General features: G+C 53.1%; 5 protein-coding genes across 5 annotated transcripts in view; 2 read left to right on the top strand and 3 right to left on the bottom strand.

Annotated features, from left to right (window-relative positions):
• The window catches only part of MYCFIDRAFT_85077 (uncharacterized protein), a gene marked incomplete at both ends in the record, with an annotated part of 1,810 nt that extends 598 nt beyond the window's left edge, over positions 1 to 1,212 (bottom strand). Inside the window, 3 exons of the mRNA XM_007928695.1 lie at positions 365 to 651; positions 703 to 920; positions 1,003 to 1,212. Coding sequence (XP_007926886.1) covers positions 365 to 651; positions 703 to 920; positions 1,003 to 1,212 — 715 coding nt within the window. The remainder of the gene's footprint in view (positions 1 to 364; positions 652 to 702; positions 921 to 1,002) is intronic.
• Positions 1,213 to 1,805: 593 nt separating this feature from the next.
• On the bottom strand, positions 1,806 to 3,377 carry MYCFIDRAFT_154236 (uncharacterized protein; the record flags this gene model as incomplete). The annotated part of the gene is made up of 1 exon (XM_007928694.1): positions 1,806 to 3,377. One exon carries the CDS (start codon positions 3,375 to 3,377, stop codon positions 1,854 to 1,856), a length of 1,524 nt encoding a protein of 507 aa, XP_007926885.1. The 3' UTR covers positions 1,806 to 1,853.
• Positions 3,378 to 4,791: 1,414 nt separating this feature from the next.
• MYCFIDRAFT_203720 (uncharacterized protein) lies at positions 4,792 to 5,551 on the top strand. The gene is made up of 2 exons (XM_007928693.1): positions 4,792 to 5,293; positions 5,346 to 5,551. The coding sequence occupies exon 1, from the start codon at positions 4,902 to 4,904 to the stop codon at positions 5,211 to 5,213; it is 312 nt and encodes a 103-aa protein (XP_007926884.1). The 5' UTR covers positions 4,792 to 4,901; the 3' UTR covers positions 5,214 to 5,293; positions 5,346 to 5,551.
• Positions 5,552 to 7,809: 2,258 nt separating this feature from the next.
• Positions 7,810 to 8,343, bottom strand: MYCFIDRAFT_85080 (uncharacterized protein; the record flags this gene model as incomplete). The annotated part of the gene is made up of 1 exon (XM_007928692.1): positions 7,810 to 8,343. The coding sequence occupies one exon, from the start codon at positions 8,341 to 8,343 to the stop codon at positions 7,810 to 7,812; it is 534 nt and encodes a 177-aa protein (XP_007926883.1).
• A 1,326-nt stretch (positions 8,344 to 9,669) lies between these two features.
• On the top strand, positions 9,670 to 17,899 carry MYCFIDRAFT_175140 (uncharacterized protein; the record flags this gene model as incomplete). Its single annotated transcript, XM_007928691.1, has 52 exons — positions 9,670 to 9,695; positions 9,736 to 9,854; positions 9,885 to 10,010; positions 10,042 to 10,051; positions 10,075 to 10,088; positions 10,115 to 10,241; positions 10,279 to 10,459; positions 10,499 to 10,536; positions 10,575 to 10,769; positions 10,793 to 10,808; positions 10,835 to 11,127; positions 11,179 to 11,542; positions 11,569 to 11,715; positions 11,741 to 11,771; positions 11,809 to 12,115; positions 12,138 to 12,212; positions 12,263 to 12,449; positions 12,473 to 12,662; positions 12,715 to 12,766; positions 12,794 to 12,880; positions 12,907 to 12,934; positions 12,968 to 13,009; positions 13,043 to 13,137; positions 13,196 to 13,289; positions 13,324 to 13,341; positions 13,371 to 13,524; positions 13,566 to 13,580; positions 13,606 to 13,667; positions 13,714 to 14,172; positions 14,195 to 14,484; positions 14,523 to 14,613; positions 14,644 to 14,929; positions 15,017 to 15,087; positions 15,126 to 15,270; positions 15,297 to 15,534; positions 15,566 to 15,976; positions 16,005 to 16,051; positions 16,077 to 16,145; positions 16,176 to 16,236; positions 16,274 to 16,297; positions 16,330 to 16,479; positions 16,500 to 16,593; positions 16,631 to 16,641; positions 16,672 to 16,745; positions 16,775 to 16,992; positions 17,030 to 17,156; positions 17,192 to 17,319; positions 17,354 to 17,373; positions 17,411 to 17,511; positions 17,535 to 17,669; positions 17,717 to 17,778; positions 17,813 to 17,899. 52 exons carry the CDS (start codon positions 9,670 to 9,672, stop codon positions 17,897 to 17,899), a joined length of 6,492 nt encoding a protein of 2,163 aa, XP_007926882.1.
• Between the last annotated feature and the right edge of the window lies 1 nt (position 17,900).

Below are 17,900 nucleotides of genomic sequence, written 5' to 3'. Positions count from 1 at the left end.
CTTTGTCGTGGATGTTGTTGTGGAGGGGTTGGGGGGGGTAGTCGGATGCGAAGGTGGTTTGGATTTTGCGGCGTTGGTGGAGGTCGGCGGAGGCGAGGCGCATGTAGTGGGCGGCGGTCAGGGTGGGGGCTGGGATGTGTTGGTCGATGGCTTCGGTGTTGGACCAGATTCCGGTTCCTTCTTCGCCGCAGACGTCTTGGACGACTTTGTCTTCGACCGTGTCGAGGACGCGCACGCCGGCGTGGTTGATGGTTTTGCAGATCTCGGCGCCGATGCGGATCAGGAAGGTGCCTGGGCGGTGATGTGAGTGTCGGGCCAGTGCATGCGTCCGATGTACAGGAGTGGTGTGCTGAAGCAGACTTACCTTGGAGCTCGCCCTTGGCATTCCAGCGGTTGAACACATCCCCAACCTCATCCTCACTCATACCCAGGCCTTTCTTCATGATGGCCCAAGCCTCGCAGATGGCAGACATCATGCCGTGTTCGATGCCGTTGTGGATCATCTTGGTGTAGTGGCCTGCACCTCCCGTTCCGATGCGGCCGACACATGGAGAGCCATCAGGGGCCTTCGCAGCAGCCTTGCGGAGAAGCGGCAGAACGATGTCGAAGGTCTGGCTGTCGGTGCCAGGACACATGGACGGTCCTCGCCGGCTGAGAGACAAGTCAGCGCGCAGTTCTTCTCGAAGCATTTGCCGAACTTACGCTGCCTGATACCCTCCGCTGACACCCATGCCGACGTATCGAATGCCTTTGGCTGTTGTCTTGCCGATCCGACGCTCGGTGTTCTCCCAGTGCTCATTGGCGCAGTCGATGATGATGTCGTCCTTCTTCAGGTATGGCATGAGGCCGTCGAGCACCGTGTCGCCAACCTGACCATGTGGCAAAGACCAGAAGAACACTTTTGTGCTGCTGCCAAAGGCCTGCCGAAGACAAATCAGCTCTCAATACTCGAGGGTGTTCAAGACCTCTCGGAATTCGAAGAGAAGCAAAGATGACACAGACCTTGCATAGGGACTCGTTATCCTGATACTTGGAAATTTTCTCGGAAACGTTATCCTTCTTCGCCTGATCCAGCACTTTACTCATCGCTTCGCTTGACGGGTCCCGCAGGAAAACATCGCAACCGTTCTCTGCGAACAACAATGCCATGCCACCACCCATAGCACCACACCCGATCATTGCGATCTTGTTGATATCGGAAGTCGACGCCATTGTGATGATGAACTTCAGTGCTGATACGGTGTTTCGTTGTTTCCTCGAGCCAGCAGTCGTGTGCAGGAAAGCGATTGAAATACTTAAGCAGCTTGATGTATCTTAGTCTGCTGCCCAGTGGAGGTGGAGATGGAGTGTTTGGTCAAGCTTCCCCAGCTACTGTGAATGGTCATGGTGACATCAAGTCCCGGCGGAGAGGTGCACGTTTTCGGGTGCGTGCTGTGTGAGTGTCATCAGTCATGCAGTGAATGAACGGATTTGTGATTACCAGGCCTGTCGATGTTTGCCCGCACCCAGACATGACATCAAGCAGATGCCGAGCTCATGAGCAGCGTGTTGCGACAAACAGGAGCTCTGGGAGACTGTTGACTTGTGCGCCGACCAACTGGTGCCAAGATTGCTCGTTGCAAGTGTGATCGTAGTCGAAGATCCGAGAACAGCCGACTGCTGACCTCTTGCACAGACATGCTGGCTGGCTCCACTGGTCCTTGAGATTAAGCGTCCGTCCGCTGATGGAAAGGTTTTTATGCGCTCAATTAGAAGAGACTGCACAGTTCACGGCAAGGAAAGATTTCGGCGCCGCAAAAGACGGGCGACAGGGCACAAACAAATGCATGATGGGGGTATCTTCGCTCGCTTCACTAATGCTCATCAACCTCATCTTCAGGATCGTCTTCTTCGTAGCCTTCTGCTTCAACACCACTGTCATCATCATAATCGTCGTCTTTGACTTCACTCCAAGCAGCGCTCTCTTCCATAGGCATAGGATCGACGGGGCTGAGCACTTCCTCATCTTCTCGCCGTCGCTTCTCATCCTCAGCCTGCTGCGTTTCCTCCTCCTCAAGATCAAACATGACGGATTTCCTCCTCGTATTTGGGCTTCCACCTGTGCTGGTGCTGCCGCTGAGTGTTCTTCTTTTCTCAATAAGTACATCTCCATTCCAAGGTCGGCATTCTTTGACGACTTCTCCACACCGTAAGCATATGAACCCTTCGCCTTCTTCGGCTTCGATGCGCTGCGCCAGGCACACGAAACAGTATATGCATGCGCAAGGATCAGCCTCGTACGGGTTTGTGATGTCTGTCTGTGCCGATCCAATGATTCCCGAATTCGCGCCAGCGCTTGATGCAAGTACATCTTGTTCGCTCTGTCCGCCTGTGGGGTTCTGATCTTGATAGCATATCGCGCATGTTCTCTCAGGAAGGAAGGCCAGCTCTCCTTTCTTGATATCTTCATCTTCATCGTCGATGCCAGCCTCGGGGTTGCCTTGTGCCAGTTTCATCATGCCTATCTTCATCTTCTTCCATGCTCTTGATATCCATCGTCTCCATCTGCTGATTCCGACCAATGGCAGTAAGAAAAGTAAAAACTCGGTAAATGCGTACCAGACGAGCTGCCGATTAAGGAACTCGAAGGAGACTTCTCTGCTGGTCTGATTGCTTGCAGGGACGAGTCGGAGGCGTAATAGTCGATCGGTGAGTGTGCGGTAGCGTCCGTTGTAGAGGAACACCAGGAAGGAAATGAACGCCGCTATGTTGTGTGTGGTGGATAGGTATGTGGTCCATTGTGAAAGTCGGCGTATGAGGGGTGTGGGTTCGTCGTATCCATTCTCCAAGCTGCTGAGTCGGTCTTCCCAGCGCGCCCAGCCGTATCTGCCGCCCACTGATATGATTCCGTAGAGTAGTCTCTGCCAGGTCGTCGCTTCCTTGCGTACCAAGGTGTTGGGGTCGGGCTTCCCTCGTGCGTCGACGTATTTCAGGCCCTGCAAGCTCGCCCCATACGACTGCCCGTGATCCCAGATGCTCAGCTTCCACATGCATGTTCGAAGGAAAAACGTGATTTCGCGTGAATAGTCGTCTTTGAGGTGAGCGCCGTACAGTTTCAGGCCTTCGCCTGCTTGTTTCTTGAGGAGGTCGAGCAGTGCCTCGTCGAGGAGTTCGGCGTCCACTTGTCCGACGCGGAAAGCTGGTCGCGTGCCGTGCGGTGATTTGAGGAAGTCCCAGAAGCTCAGAAATTCGAATGCGTAGGCGCGTAGCTGCGGTGGGAGTGCCGTCAGCTGTGCCGTGCGGGATTCTCGTGCTGCTGTATTTGCTGCCGTCAGTGCGGATTCTCGGGCGGCGCGTCTCTTCAGGATGCGTTTCTGCGCGGCGGCGAAGTCGGCCATGGTATGTGATGGAGCATTGGGCGGTGCAGAGGGGAGGAATTGGGAGGGAACGGGAAGGAAGGAAAGGTGTGTATGTTTCTGTGGTGAGTGATCGGGCAGCGAAGGAATCTTGTGAGGCCGGACCGAGGTCCGCTCCAAGCGCCAAGCCCGGTGCCCGACATCAGTCTGAAAGGAGAACTCACACGTCTGCAACAACCACGAATGTTAGCAAATCAATCAACACTCTATGCGGCGTCCATACAGCTGTGCTTGACGACGTGAGTGTACCGCCGAAATCGAGTCGCCGAGTCCAGGTGTTTCCACTTGCAGCTCTCCAGTCTTGCCGAAGACGGCTAGTCGTACGTTGGATATGAGTTGCTCAAGCACAGCTGTAGGTGAGCACGAAAGGAGGGAACGATTCACTCACCAATCCATATCCGCGATGACCGGCCAGGTCTCCCACCCGATCACCGTCATTTCGCCGGCGATCACGCCCGGCGCAGACACCAAGATCTCGACCCAGACATAGCCGGGGCCCCGTTCCACGTAGGTATTGTACTGGACATGTCCAGCCAACGCGATATCGCTATCGCTATGCCACATGTTAGTGGCGGGGCCTTGCTGGCGGTCTGGGTCCGCGACGGCCAACATTGCCTGCCAGCACGCCGGCGGACGCAGCGGCGCATCGGCGGGCACGATCGCCGCGTCTCTGAGGCTCAAGGTTAGCTTGTGTGCGCAGAACGGATGTCGGGAGCAGAGGGAACTTACAGGTCGATGAGCTCGTCCTCATCGTCGTCGTCGGGCCTGTTCACGCGAGATGTTAGTATTCGGTGCGTATTCAATGACAAGAGAACGTCTCAGAGCAGCTAAAGGGAATCCAGAAGCAGGAATACCGTCCAAACCGGAGTTGCGAAGGGAATTCGGCCATTGAGGAGTGCACCAAGACCGGCTGTCATCCTCGATCACATCAGTACATCTCTGCTGTGCGCAAGCGACGTGAAAGACGGAACAAGAACCAGAGTGCATAATCGTGGCCGGAGTTTGGAGCGAATCGATTGAGGATCCAGCATTATTTCTCGGAAGGATCGCCCAACATCGAGTGCCTCCGATCATGCTCTCCATCTGTCATCCTGAATGGGATGCAGGTAACGCGAGCTTGAAGGCATCGATGAGGGTAGATGTCGGAAGACGGCGCTTTGGACCTCTCATGAAGTGAATCTCACGCCATTGTGCGAGCTTTTGTCAGGTCCTCGATGAAGTCCCTCTCTTGGCTGTAGACTGTTGCATTTTATGGCAGCACCGAAGCAAAGGGCTGAGTCCGGTCACGCAAGAGGAAGGCCGGCAATCCGAACCCCGTGAATTGGTGGAACGAGGCATATCTCACGCAGCAGAGTGCGATCCAGACTTGAATTCTCCATTGGGATGAAAGAATCGTCAACTTACGGTGGTGGTCGGGCGATTTCGACCGGCAGGGCCGGCCAGGGACCCCACGGGTCGCTATGATCACATTAGCATGTTGACAAGGAGCACAATGAGCGATGAGCGATGAACGATACCGGTGCAGGCGGATCTCCACCCCCGTCGTGCGGAGCGCGCGCACCTCCAAAAAGAAAGGCATGTTGCTGTTGCTGTTGCTGGTGCGGTCGGCTTGGTGGTGTTGTTGGTGGTGGAATTGTGAAAGTGAGCGGAGCGAGGTGGACTTCACACGCGGCATCGTCATTCAAGCAACTGGGCTGCAGATCTTGCATGAGGCAGGAGCTGATACTGGACTACTGGGAATGGACTGAACAATCAACTTGTCGAAATATATGGATTCCATTGACTAGACACATCGCTACTCTATCTCAGAAGCAATAAACACTCGATCAGTGATACAATATGAAGACAAGATTTGAAAAAAAGCGTGTGAAAGGCAGAGCGTCGAGAATACAGAATACGTAAGTTGCGGCTATGAAACGGTCTGGCGGCATCACGCTTACCTTTGTGAAGCACAACGCCAAGTGACGCGGCCGACAGACGCTGAGTAGAATGCTAACAAGGCCATGCGAGAATATCACGCAGATGCACAATGCACCCAACACGAACATCACCAGAACGCTGACCAGCAGCGCCCAACACAGCACGACTTACCAGAATCTCCGCAGCGCCTACTCCTCAGACAAATCATCAGAATCGACAGAAGCATCCGACTCCTCATCATCACTCACCTCATCCGCCTTCTCATACTCCACCCCATCCTCACCACACAAAACCTGATTCCCCCTAACACTCACCGTAACACCCACCTCCTTCTCCTCCTCCTTCTCAAACTCCACCGCCTTCCACCCCTCCAGCTCCTCCCCATCAAAAAAGACAACCTCACCTTTCCCAAACTCCACAACAAACCCTTCCTTCCTCCCAACCCTCTCAAAATACCTCTCACGTTTTCGCTTCGGAATTCGAAGAAAACTCATCACCCCCGAAACCATCGCATCCCCCACATACTTCTTCCCTTCCATCCCAAACCGCGGACAAACGAGGATCAACGTCTTCCGCATGCGTTTCTTCGGACTGGGGGAGGGGGGAGAAGGGAAAGCTTTATACAAACCTTCGAATGTCGCGTTATGGATTTCTCGAAAGAGTTTCGTCCGATCTTTTTCCAAGACGTCTTCGGAGTCGATTCGCCAGGCACCATATTCATCCTGCGAGTTCGAGTCAGCGTCAGAGTTGGGATTTGGGGGGGTTCTTTTCACTTCCGTGTTGAAATGTCCGAGGAAGAATTCGGTGTCGCTGGTTTCGAAGTAGATTCCGAGACAGGTGTGGCAGCCTTTTGTGCCGATGTGGGGGCCGCGGGAGGTGGTGGTGTATACACCGCCGTAGCCTTCGGGCATGGAGTGGTATTGTTTGGGGGTTGGGGGAGGGAGGTTCTCGGAGTTGGTGTGGCGGAGGGATTTGGGAGGGGAGGGAGATGGGCTTCGGATGCGTTTGGAGGGAGGGGATGGGGATGGGGATTGATTTTTCTGGGAGTCTGCGCTTTGGGCGCGCTTGGAGGATTTGCGAGGGGTTGGGGATTGAGGGTTCTGGGAATCTGCGCTTCTGGCGCGCTTGGTGGAGGTGGGAGTGGACATGGTGGATGATGGTTAAGAAGTTGGGCGGAAGATCAACCTTCAGGGTGTTACTTCGTGATGTTCCTGGAAGAAGAGCTTCAAGATGAATATGGCAACAGTGGAGGGATTGGTAAGGAATGCTATTCTTTTAAAGATCGAGGTCGAACATGGAGCACTTCTGCTGAACAAAGGCATTGCCGAGGACACAAAGCATTGTGAACGGCCAATATGACGCACGGCCAGGCATTACTTGTGCAGATAATGGCTTTGTCTTGATGAGAGACCGATAAAGTCACTCGTCGATATGCCAATGTTGCGATGCGATGGTGACTGAATTGCAAAACGAGTTACATGGACCTGCTGCGATGACCGACAATGCTCCGGCAAGTGCTTGGTCAGAGCATCATCTTGCTAAATTAAGCGACAAAGGAGTGTATACGGTCAGCGTCTTTCTTCCACCAGCAGTATTCTTCGGCAGCTGATGCCCAGGACACTGAGCTCGCACACCTTCGACTGAACACTACCTGCCTCATTGCCAGCCCACACGAACGAGAACCACCTCGGCTTGCAAGTCTGTATCTAGTCGAAACACTCGCGGTCGGCCTCTGCCTCAAGAAAACTGCCTGGTGTTTTGCAACGCTCATGGTCAAATGTGGCTTTTAGTCACTATTTCTCGTATCAATATGCGTGTACAGGTTTCGATATTTGCGTTGCTCAGACCGGCACCCAGTTTCGGACGACGATAGTACAACTCTGGACCACGAACTCTTAAAACGGCTTGTTCAGAAAAGGAGAAAGAAATGTCTTTGTCCGCACGCACTCTCAAGACGGTACCTAGCGCACCAAGCGCCGCCAACTACAAGCCTTATACGCTTGTCGTAAGCTCGACGGGCGACGCACGACATTATTCGACTTGCTGCATAGATGGGAGATGATCCCGAGACTGAGAAATTTGCAGACGGATGAGTTGAAACCCAGGCTGTATGATCACGAATCAACTCAAGCTAACGCTTATCCCTACAGGAACGAAAAATGAAGAAAAAAACATCAAAGTATGTCTCGAAGCAACGGTATAAGATCGCCAGACGTCAAATGTACTTCGTGGATATCAAGAACGACATCAAGCCTTTGACGGCATGTATTTCCGGAACAAATCCGTTGATCCTCATCCAGCGGTCAGTACGGCAGTGCAGAAAAAGAAGGAGGATTGATGGAGGCTGAGATTTGGGGTGTACACGGAAGCATGAAACAACGAGCGTTCGTATATGCATCGTCTTTTCCGCGAGCCAAAACACCACGCTTGCTAACCCCCCATCACTTTTCCTTCGCCACTTTCCAAGCCCCACTCACCCTTCCACCCACCCCATTTACGAGGAGAAGTAAGAAATCGCATCATCAAAATCCGCATCAATCTTCGCCTGGGCGGCATTCGCAGCCGAAGTCTTGCTGCTGGGAGTATTGTTCGCCAGCGCAGCACCAAGGCTATCAGTATTATTCTTCGTATTCTTAAGACCATCGAGCGCATTCTGGCCATACCCATCTTTCTGGAACTGTTCCTTCTTACTCTTCATAGCATTCATCGCCTTCTTGATATTCGGCTCGAGAGTGTTATCGATGTAATCGATGAGGGACTGGGCCTCGGAGGCGGAGTTGGCGCCGCTTTTCTGGGCATAGGTGGTGGAGGACTTGATGTCGTCGTTTAGAGTGTTCTGGGCTTGGTTGACGTCGAGGATGGTGGGGCCGCCGACGTAGTTGTTGACCTTTTGGGTGAAGGTCTCGGTGTCGGTGTTGATGGTGGTAAGGTTTTGTTGGGTTGCTTTGGCGTCACGCTCGACTAGCTCTGGGAGGACGAAGGCTGAGGCGGTGGAGGTGAAGAGGAGGATGTTCTTGATGGAGAGCATGTTGGTGACTGGATGTTTTTGATTTGGGGTGAGAAGAGGAGTCTGGTCTGAGTGATCTGCTGGAGTTGGAAGTTCTTGCTGCGATGCTGCTGATGGCGATGTTTACGAAGGAAATCTTGCCGTCTTTTGTGCTGTGCTCCTCGCGACCTCTTTGCCATTTTCTTGCTGCTGCCTCGGCATGGACTTCGAAGTCGCAGTAGAGAAGCATGGAACCACGTGAAGTGATCTCGGTGCGAGTACGACCTGAGTTTTCTCAAGCAGCCTCAGCCTCATCTCATATGGTGTGGTTGAAAATGCCGAATGACTTGCCCGATCAGGAACAGGTGAAGTTCGACGAAAGCTTGCCCCAGACGGCGCCACACGGTGCCTATCGTAGTGCTTGTTGATCTGTAGATCTCATCCGCTAGGGACAAGACGGCCATGCGGAGAATCAACTGCTAAAGGCGTTTAAGACAGCCTATATGGTACCGGTCTTATTTTGAAATCCTCCGGGAATGAACGAGACGTCCAATGGATGTCGTTGCCAAGACTTCGCAAATCTATTTTCGATGTAAGCAATGCAACCACGAACCAGCCCATTCTGAAGCTTCAACAAGCCTTGCATTGGATCATGAGTTGGTGTCCTTGCAAGAGGCACTGGACCGTACTGGAGTGCTCAGGTCAGCCGGTGCAAGCAACTATCTCCTCGGGCTCAGACACGTGGAGCTGTACTTGTGAATAGCTCAAGAGTGGGCCGCAGCACATTCCACGACATCAGCGTTGCACTGAGGCAGAAGCTTCGCTCGAAGGTGGTCTAGAATGCAATATCATGAAAGCGGCGGCATGTCTGACCCGCGGAATCTTGCCAAAGGGCCTAGAGAAATAGGAGAAGCTCATCTTGAGACTTGCTATTTCTCTGCTGACTCCGTAACAAACCGAGGTTGGTCCTGGTCAGCATGGAGCGCATGTTGGTGCAGAGCTGCGGAATGGCAGGCCACGAAGGTTCTCCTTGAGTATCTTCCGCGGTATCCAGGCAATCAAGAAGCTCTGACTCAGACGTCCTAGGCAAAATGTTAAAGAGAAAGAACCAGAAACATACCGCAACTCCCGATCTTTTCCCGGCCTACCAACATCCCAGGTTCATCATTGATGGCCTTCAGGAGTTCCCTGAAGGCGAGTCCATGTCCGTCGGCCCGAAAGACATAAAGAAACCGTCGCCGACATTGCTGAGCGGTGCAGGCCCTGAGTCCCCTACAGCTGTAATGGAAACGCCATGCCTAACAGCGATCTCGCATAATTGTCCCCAGTATGTCATTTACCGTTCCTCAATGTCGATCATTTCGCGGTATGGTGTGCCAGGCTCTTGGTCGTTTGTGTGAGCCACATTCGATCGCGGGGATTGAGGGTGTGAAGTGAAAAGTTGGACCACGACTCTGGACGGTCAATTCATCTAGTTGAAGGTAGATGCCCGACTCAATCGCTCGAAAACTGGAGGGAACAAAGCACTGTGCCTAACACAATGTCGTTAGTTGGTGCAGCTAAGACAACGAAAGCTGCTCCAGGTCTTCCAATCTGCCACAAGTCAGTCTCGCAAAGGCTTGAGCCGGGTGCAATCATTACGTTCAATCATGTTTCACTCATGCTGCACTTGCCTCTCTCTTTGCTCATCGCCAAGCAAAGTCCGTTGAGTGAATAGCTTGAGCACCTGTCCACTGCGAGTGCCAACTTTGTCCACGCAAGAACGCTGCTGAGGACTGTGACGTTTCGTGACTCCAGGGAGATGTCTTTGTAGCCACGACAGCAACGATGCCAATGTTTATCACACATAAAGTCATCAAGATGAGAATGCTGCTGGTGCTGCCCCCAGCACTCTGTTACGTGCCTCTGACTTCACTGACGAGCGTTACCATCACTCTGACGTGTCTTCCAACGGTTGAACTGCACTTCGCTGCCTAGTGAAGCTCACCGCAAGGACCTGTTAGTGCCGGACCCTCCCGTCGGTCTCAAGTATATCTTCTGGCCGTCTCTTCGCTCAACTTCAACTTTTCTTCTTAAGCATTCGCGGTACGTCCACCATCCACCACCCACTTCCATCACCCATCACCCATCACCCATCACCATCCATCACGATCTTCATGTCTGGACATGGCTGACAATCATCACAGTAGTTATGTAGTTTGGCCTCGGCCAATGCGAATGTCGCCGGACTGCCATGTGAGGCTACCCTATAAGGAGGATGCGTTATTCGCGAGCTGGCCCCATTACCTCTTCTGCGATACTGCTAACATAGTCAGGCACCCGGGGCTCCTGCTTGGTCAACGGCGAGAAGTTGACGGCAGGGGTAGCCGGCCAGCGCCCATCGATGAGGACTCTTCCGAGATGGTTGCCCACGGTGCAGACAGAGACAGCACAACCTCGCTGTTCGGCTCGCTGGAGCGTGGTTCTCTGTGACAGAGGCACTGAGGATGAGCCTGCGGCTGGGTACCGTCTTCGGACAAACACACCGCAAAAGGCACACTTTTTGGAACCTTTCATATCTTTTCATCACGCGCTCGCGATTGCGGACACTTGGAGAAGAGTACATATCTGGCCTCACGTCTTCCACCGTCAGCCACCTCGTCCACAGACGCGATTTTGTCTGCGATACAGCAATCCTGCCACAGTTCTGCTTTGCTCCAGACGCCACCACCTTTTCTGCACGACCACAGATGCCTACCAACGCGATGTAGAGCAGCGATGGCGGCTGTATCTGCCAGAACCTGCGGGTGACGGCACGCTCGAAGAGACAGCAGCAGCACCATTCCCGTGAAACAGGCCCGCCAGAGATATTGCGTTCTCGATCGCACTGACGGACAGAGTAGCGCTTAAGACAGAAATCAACCTGAGCAGTGCCTTCAAGCATTCCAATGAAGCGTCACTGGCATCGCACCTCATGCGCCCCAGACGATCCGCCGTGAACGAACCCACCACCCGAATCTCGCCACTTCCCTTTCCATCGATGGAAACGAAGCCTCCGATATGCTTCAAGGCGACAAAGACCATTCCATACTTTCCACCAATTCGCCGTCGGCGGAAGGAGTCCTCTTGGGGCAAGAAGAACGAAGCCAGGAATGCCGTTTCGCACTCCTTACACATGCACGGCGCTGCTGCGATGCTGGTCGAGATGAAGAATACCATAGGGCTAGCCTTCTATATGACACATGAGCTTTGGACGGGAATAGTCTGCTTGGCTACGCGGAACCACAGCCATCCATAGTCGGCGACCGAAGCACGGAACTGGACGGCATGGAGTTCACAAGGTCTGCGCAAGAGCTATGGGGTCGATCTAGAGCATACATCAGGACAGGTAAGATGATGGACATTTGGAAGGCATCTGCAGGACGAGCATCAGATGTGCCAGATGCAGTCCGTTACACAGTCGCTCAAGGTTCCCCGGGTAGCTCATTGCAGTGGAAAGGCAACTTATGCCCTGTTTTATCCCATCAGAGTCGCCCACCCACGTACACACTGAACATCCCATCTTCATGGGGGATTGGCTCCTGCACAAGAGATTCGCTACAGTCTGCAACTCTACGCACGACTGTCGTGGACCAGACTTCGGTATAAGTCATCCCGACTGCTTTTCGACGCTGGATCTTGGAGGCCAAGAACATTGCACACTGCAAGCAGTATTCGAGGACCAAGAAGACTTCTGTTCTACGGCCATTGATACTAGCAATATCCGCCAATCGTTCCGTTTAATATTCACAAGAAGCATCTCACGACGACACTGTGCGGACGATGACCACCACTCGTCATGAATGATCCAACCTTAGCTCGATGCGTTTGCCCTACAACGTGGCTCAGCCAAGACTAAGTCCTGAGGTATCTCGAGACCTGGAGGCTAGAGAGTGACTAGATCTCGATACCGAAGAGAACTCACGATTGTCACCTAAAAAAGTTCAAATTCTCTCTTCCATGACTTGTTGTTCGATATGATTATTGTACTTTGTCCTTTGTTGTATTCGACCGCATGCGGTCGGAAAGAAAAAGTGACGGGTATTTCTTTGTCCTCTGAGCAGTTTGAGCGAGACGTGCAATTCTTGTGCCACGAAGCTCTCCTACAGAGTCTCACGAAGAAGAAAGCTGTGCAAATACACCATCGAGCAAGCAGAAATTGGGTACAATGCCTCCAAAGAAGGGCAAAGGAAAGAAGAGTACCAGCGCAAAGCCGGCAGCTCAAGCCAAGCCGGCAGCTGAAGCAAAGCCCGCGAGAAAACCGATAACCATCAAGATCCGCCGTACTATTGGCGATGGTCCCAAGTCCTCCGAAGGCTCTACTAATGCAGTAGCCGCTGCTGGTCCAGCGCCGACTCGATCTCTAAGACCTAGGCGTGCGGCGGCAATGCAAAGTCGTGACGCGCCATAAGACGAGCCATCCACCCAACCCCCTCCGACACAGAACGTAAAAGTCAAGTCCCAAGCAAAGAAGAAACCCCAAAAAATCCAAAAACCAACAGGACCTCGAGCACGAAGATCCCATCTCGTTTCAGACGAGCAATATCTTCGACTTCTACGAGTCAAGCGGCTGGTGGAAGCCAACAGGGATCTTTTACGTTTGGAACGGCTCGATGTTTTGGACAAACCGATTTCCACATTGTTTCAGGCGATTGATGAACTTGATGAGTTGGCGCCGGAGCCGAATGAGGTGGGGACACCGATTGTTGTGTCTGCTACGAAGTCAGTCGCCACCGAGGAGGCGGTAGCGGTTGAGGAGAATCAGAGTCCTTCGGCGGGTGGAGAGGAGGAGCAGCTTATGAGTGATGGCGAGATCATGTGAATGGGCCGATCGAGGTGCAAAGTGCTAGCAGACGAAGATGTCTTTTCAGATGAGGCTCAGATTTCTGCTGGGAAAGGTCGTGCCAGGGAGTGTTGGAAGCAATCGGAAGACTGTGCAGCAGACATACATGTGGTATTTTAAGTCTCGAGTGGCAGTCGTTCGGGCGGAGGTCATGGCAGTAGAGTTGGAATCCTCGCTTCGTCGTCTTAAGCGTTCCATGCAGATCTAGCACTCCACAGCGTTGGTCTGCGAAATTGCAAACCTTGGAATAGGGTCGTCCGCAGAGCTGCTTGCTTATATAGCTTCTTGTCGTCCGTCAGGGGCTCGATGCATGGAGCAGCGCTCCTTGACAGTCTCGTGCGATGACCGTGGTGATCCTTCCTGTGCTCCGTCGGATGAAATATGAGTCTCTTCGCGCAGGTAGCTACACTCGATTGCTGTATGTCCTGCACTCGTGGTTTGAGGCTCTATGCGCGAAGATCCCTGTCCGACCGTTGGGCTGCTGCTGGAAGCTCGATTCGTCAAGGTGATAGATTTGCGGTTATAGCAGCCCTTTCTGCCACACGAACAAGGACGAGACATTGAAACCTCCCGCCGAGAAGAACAACTGCGCAATGGCATTCCCGATCGTCCTGCTCCCAAAATCCGCAGAGCTGGAGTCAATGCCAGATACAAGCCGAGACGAGTTACAAGCGAGGATATATGACACCTGCGAAGCCCTCACCACCACCATCAAGGCGGTCAACAATGCTATGAAAAAGATAGATGGCGAGGCATACCAGTTCTCGCCTGCGTTGCGCAACTGGAGGGCGATGCGTTGGGAGAAGCTTTTTCGTCGCTCAGGTGGGCCATCACGACGAGCTGGCGAGCCTCACTGGATGAGGAGCATTCGTCGCGACTGCACCGTCCGGGAGATCTCCCAGCGAGGCTTTTGGGCCGACCACACTCGCAGCGGTGAGCAAGCAGAGTTCACCGCTGCTGTGTGTGCGCTCTTCGCGGAGTGCGTATCCAAGCTACCCAACTTCCATCCAGTGGTGCTGATTACTGCTACAGAGCACGAAAGCTTCCTCACTTCCTGGCGGCGGAGAGAGTGAGGCTTCGCAAGCAGATCCGGGCCTCTCTGCTTTGGAACGAAGATCCGTGGCAGTCAAGCGACCTCCAGGACATCTGGAAGCAGCTGGTCGTTCTTCGAAGTGGTTTGACGCGCACAATCACTTCCTGCGCCGGGGACATCGCTCCGGTTCATGGCTTCTTACCATGAGACTCGCTTCTGTTTGGCGTCGTGGAGAGATTGGCGCAGGAGGGCATGCCAAAAGCCAGAAAATGGGCGGTGCCTCTTCACCGTGAGTTCGGAAGGGGAGTGTCCTGTTTTGCTAATAAGCAAGTGCACATCTGTTGCTGGCCTTTGCGAAGGCGGCAGATGTGTAGGGAAGTCAGGACTTTATACCTCCACGTGGTTATTCCTGGGCGATGTCTGCAAAGATACACTACTTTGCAGATAGACTCCAGCTCTGCCAGTTCAAATCACCATCGTCGAAAGGAGCCATGTGTTCACTGGACGACTCGACGCACTTCCGCCGTATATGGCCCTCGCAGGGAATCAGATCTCCGTACGAGCCTCCGAGGACCTTCCGCCAACAGAGACCGGCCCGCTGTGGAATCGATCACTACGGAAAACAACTCCTGGCTTCTCGCTCTGCCATGGCACCTACATCGAATCCAGTCCATCCTTTTGGCCCTCCCCTTTGAGAAAGAGTGGGGAAAGTATAGCACTCCGCGATCGCTCTGGTTCTAGGACTACGAGATCGATCTACTAGCCTATAACCGACTGGTACAGAGCTCCTAGCTAGCAATTCGTAATGAACAGTGGGCAAGATGTGGCGGTCTTTCCCGAGACTGGGACTATCACACAATTCGACCCTCGTCATCTTCACGAACACTCTGGTGTGCACCAGGGCTTTGAGCCTTGACCGTTTGCTCTCAGCTGCCGAATGGTCTTGATGGACCTGCACCAGAACGACTCACTCAGATTCAACCGGCTTCGATCATTTCGTGGAGAGGAGGCATCCAAGATGCCTGCACTTGCTTTCTGCCTGACACATTGCCATCGGCATCATCCATCTCACGACGTCCTGTTTGCCACGAGCATCCCCAGACCATATCACAGTCTTCCCGATAGCGCGACCTGTCCACCCACTCGAGCAGGGGTTCGCACACGAGCGAGCTGTGATGCATCTCTCTACCGCTCATGTGCCAACGACCCTTTCCTTCCTGGCCGACCAAAGGTTTTCGGCAGCACCCACTTCTGTCTTCAGCACTCGAATACCGCATCGAGACCAACAAAGCACTCGTGTGAAGACTGGATCGAGGTTTGAGACATCTAAGCTCATAGTGTTTCGACCGACAGCCTCACAGCGTTGCAAGAGACCATGCTGCCTTGGCGATTCCCAAAACGGAAGGTCGATGGAGAAAAGCCACGGCTTGGCAAAATATGCCCCAAACATCAGAAGTTCGTCAGTGGAATTACTGTGACCTGGACGGACAGAATTGGATGTCATTCTTCTCGATTTACGGCAAGGAGTACCAAGCCCCTCTCATCATTGGTGGACTGCACTGGCGCGGGGCGGACGAGATAGCAGAAACATTGTTCAACAGCCAAAGGAGCGGGCAACGAAACGACATCGATTACGTGCCTAAAACTTCGAAAAGCAGGCATTTTGCGCTGTTTCCAATATGCAATTATGTCAAAGAACTTTCTGAAAGTGGCCAGAGACGGGCAGGTAAAGGGCTTGAAAGATCGGCAGGCAACATAGCGTTACCAGAAGCTTTGGTGAAGTCATGACTGGCACGGAATACTTAGCAGTGTTTGTTTCAACCCTGGAATATCGGAAGCGGAACATTTTCCACAGAGTTCACTTCTGGTGTGCATGACCAGTGCCTGAAAGATTTCTATCGAGCTTGATCCACTTGTTCTCATCCTTTCGAGTGTCTTGGCAGAGCACAGGTGAATCTATGCGAGACTGACCTGAGGAAGTCGACAAGGTAGTGACTGCACGCGGTCCAACTTGTACAGGAGTTCATGAATTCCATTTGGAGTAAATAAGGTATTCTCAACACGTCGTGAACTTCTAGTGACTTTTTTTCTGCTATGGACGAGTGCTGTAATGTATGTGAAGCATTACGACCAGTGTTCTGCCAACAAAGACTCCCTACTACGTTCGATGTTCTACGGTCTTTCCATCGATACTTGAGGGAGCAGGCACGGGAGTGGCCGAGAAGGTCGATGGCCAGCGTGCTTCATACGAAAACAAAATTGTCCGCTTTCCATGGCCTCTCCAGTGCGTTTGAATGCAGGCAGATACCATACAGTGGCGATAATTGCGATGCAGCAGTCCATTGACGCATCTTCAGCAGAGCTCTTTGAGGGTATCCAATGGATCAGAACGAACAGAGTCAGCAGTACGTCTACTCAGGGGCTGCTTCAGCTAGTTTGAAGGAAGGTGCTGCGGATCTTGGATGTTTCTCCTGAGCCAGGAGTTCAGAGGGAGAAAAGATGTCCAACATGAGGTCAACCGTTGGCATGATCTCCGTTCACGGCAAGAGCGTGATGAGGCAACAGTGCGTAGCCCTGAGCACAGCGAAAGTGCTTGGCATCGACCCACAAGTTAGAGCTTTGTTTTGATTCTTTCGCCTTCTTCTTCTTCCCATCAACTTCGCAACACACCAACCACAACACCTTCACAAGACCACTTCATCCACACACCCGTCTCTTGCAGAGACTGAGAAGACACATGCTGTCGAGAGGCGCGTCTTCTAATGGCAACTCTAGCTTACCGTCGGGCAGGTATCTCGTGCGCGTCCATCGACGCCGCCCCTGACCACTTTCAGAGCAGTCTCTGTCGGTATGCACCGTCCGCCCACCAGTATCAGACTCACGCTAACAATGTCATAGGCTGGCACATGGAAGCCACCAAAGCACTCCTCGCGGCCACTGCCCCTTCAGGCAGAATGACGCGTCAACACACGACATTTGTGTACAGCGGCCGGCAGCTTTGCTCCATCGCCGCAGCATTCACACTGGCTTGACTGCAACTCTCGCAACAGCCTTCAATATCACGCAACATAACTTCTCCTCCAACTTCCCCCATTTTCATTTCAATTCTTGGCTGACATCCACCGTAGAAAAGCACAACCACACCGGCATCTGCCCAGGAGACGGACTTTGATAGTACGTGCCGCACTCCTGCCGTTGCCATTACATTGCCGAAGATTAAAGCACGTGTGGTGTCCACCGGCGGCGGCGCTGCTGACTGCCTCGACCGGGTCTGAAGCGCCTGGGCGTCCGCACGAAACAACCCTTTTCTTTCATCGTTGTCTTCGCACATGAAAAGAGCTTGGGATGCGGAGAAGGAGATCAAACTCACACCACCGACACAGATGGGGCTAAGGCTTACTTTCATGCCGATGCCCGCGAGAGGTGTCGCAGATCAACAGTCGTGGAATCCAGTGTCGACGACGCCACTGACTGGTGTAGCGCTTCATCGCCTTATCCTATTGTGTCAGTTGGTGTCTGAGATGAATGTGATCGCGGCACATCCATGCATCGTCTTCTTTCATCGTACTTCGTTTGCGTTCTCGTGGCACGGAGAAGGGACCATAGCACGTTTGCAGATTTTGCTGCTTCGTCTGACCATCGGCATCGACATTAAGACCAGGCCGTTCAATGCCGACGTCTTTGAGCACGATGCCGAAGATTGAT

This window comes from Pseudocercospora fijiensis (assembly GCF_000340215.1).
Source record: "Pseudocercospora fijiensis CIRAD86 unplaced genomic scaffold MYCFIscaffold_4, whole genome shotgun sequence".
Lineage (NCBI taxonomy): Eukaryota > Fungi > Ascomycota > Dothideomycetes > Mycosphaerellales > Mycosphaerellaceae > Pseudocercospora > Pseudocercospora fijiensis.
The sequence above is the reverse complement of the archived record's forward strand: the minus strand, read 5'-3'. Positions and strand labels throughout refer to the sequence as shown.

Coding starts and splice junctions, on each gene's coding strand:
- MYCFIDRAFT_203720 (XM_007928693.1), top strand. CDS start 4,902: ATGAACGATACCGGTGCAGGCGGATCTCCACCCCCGTCGTGCGGAGCG.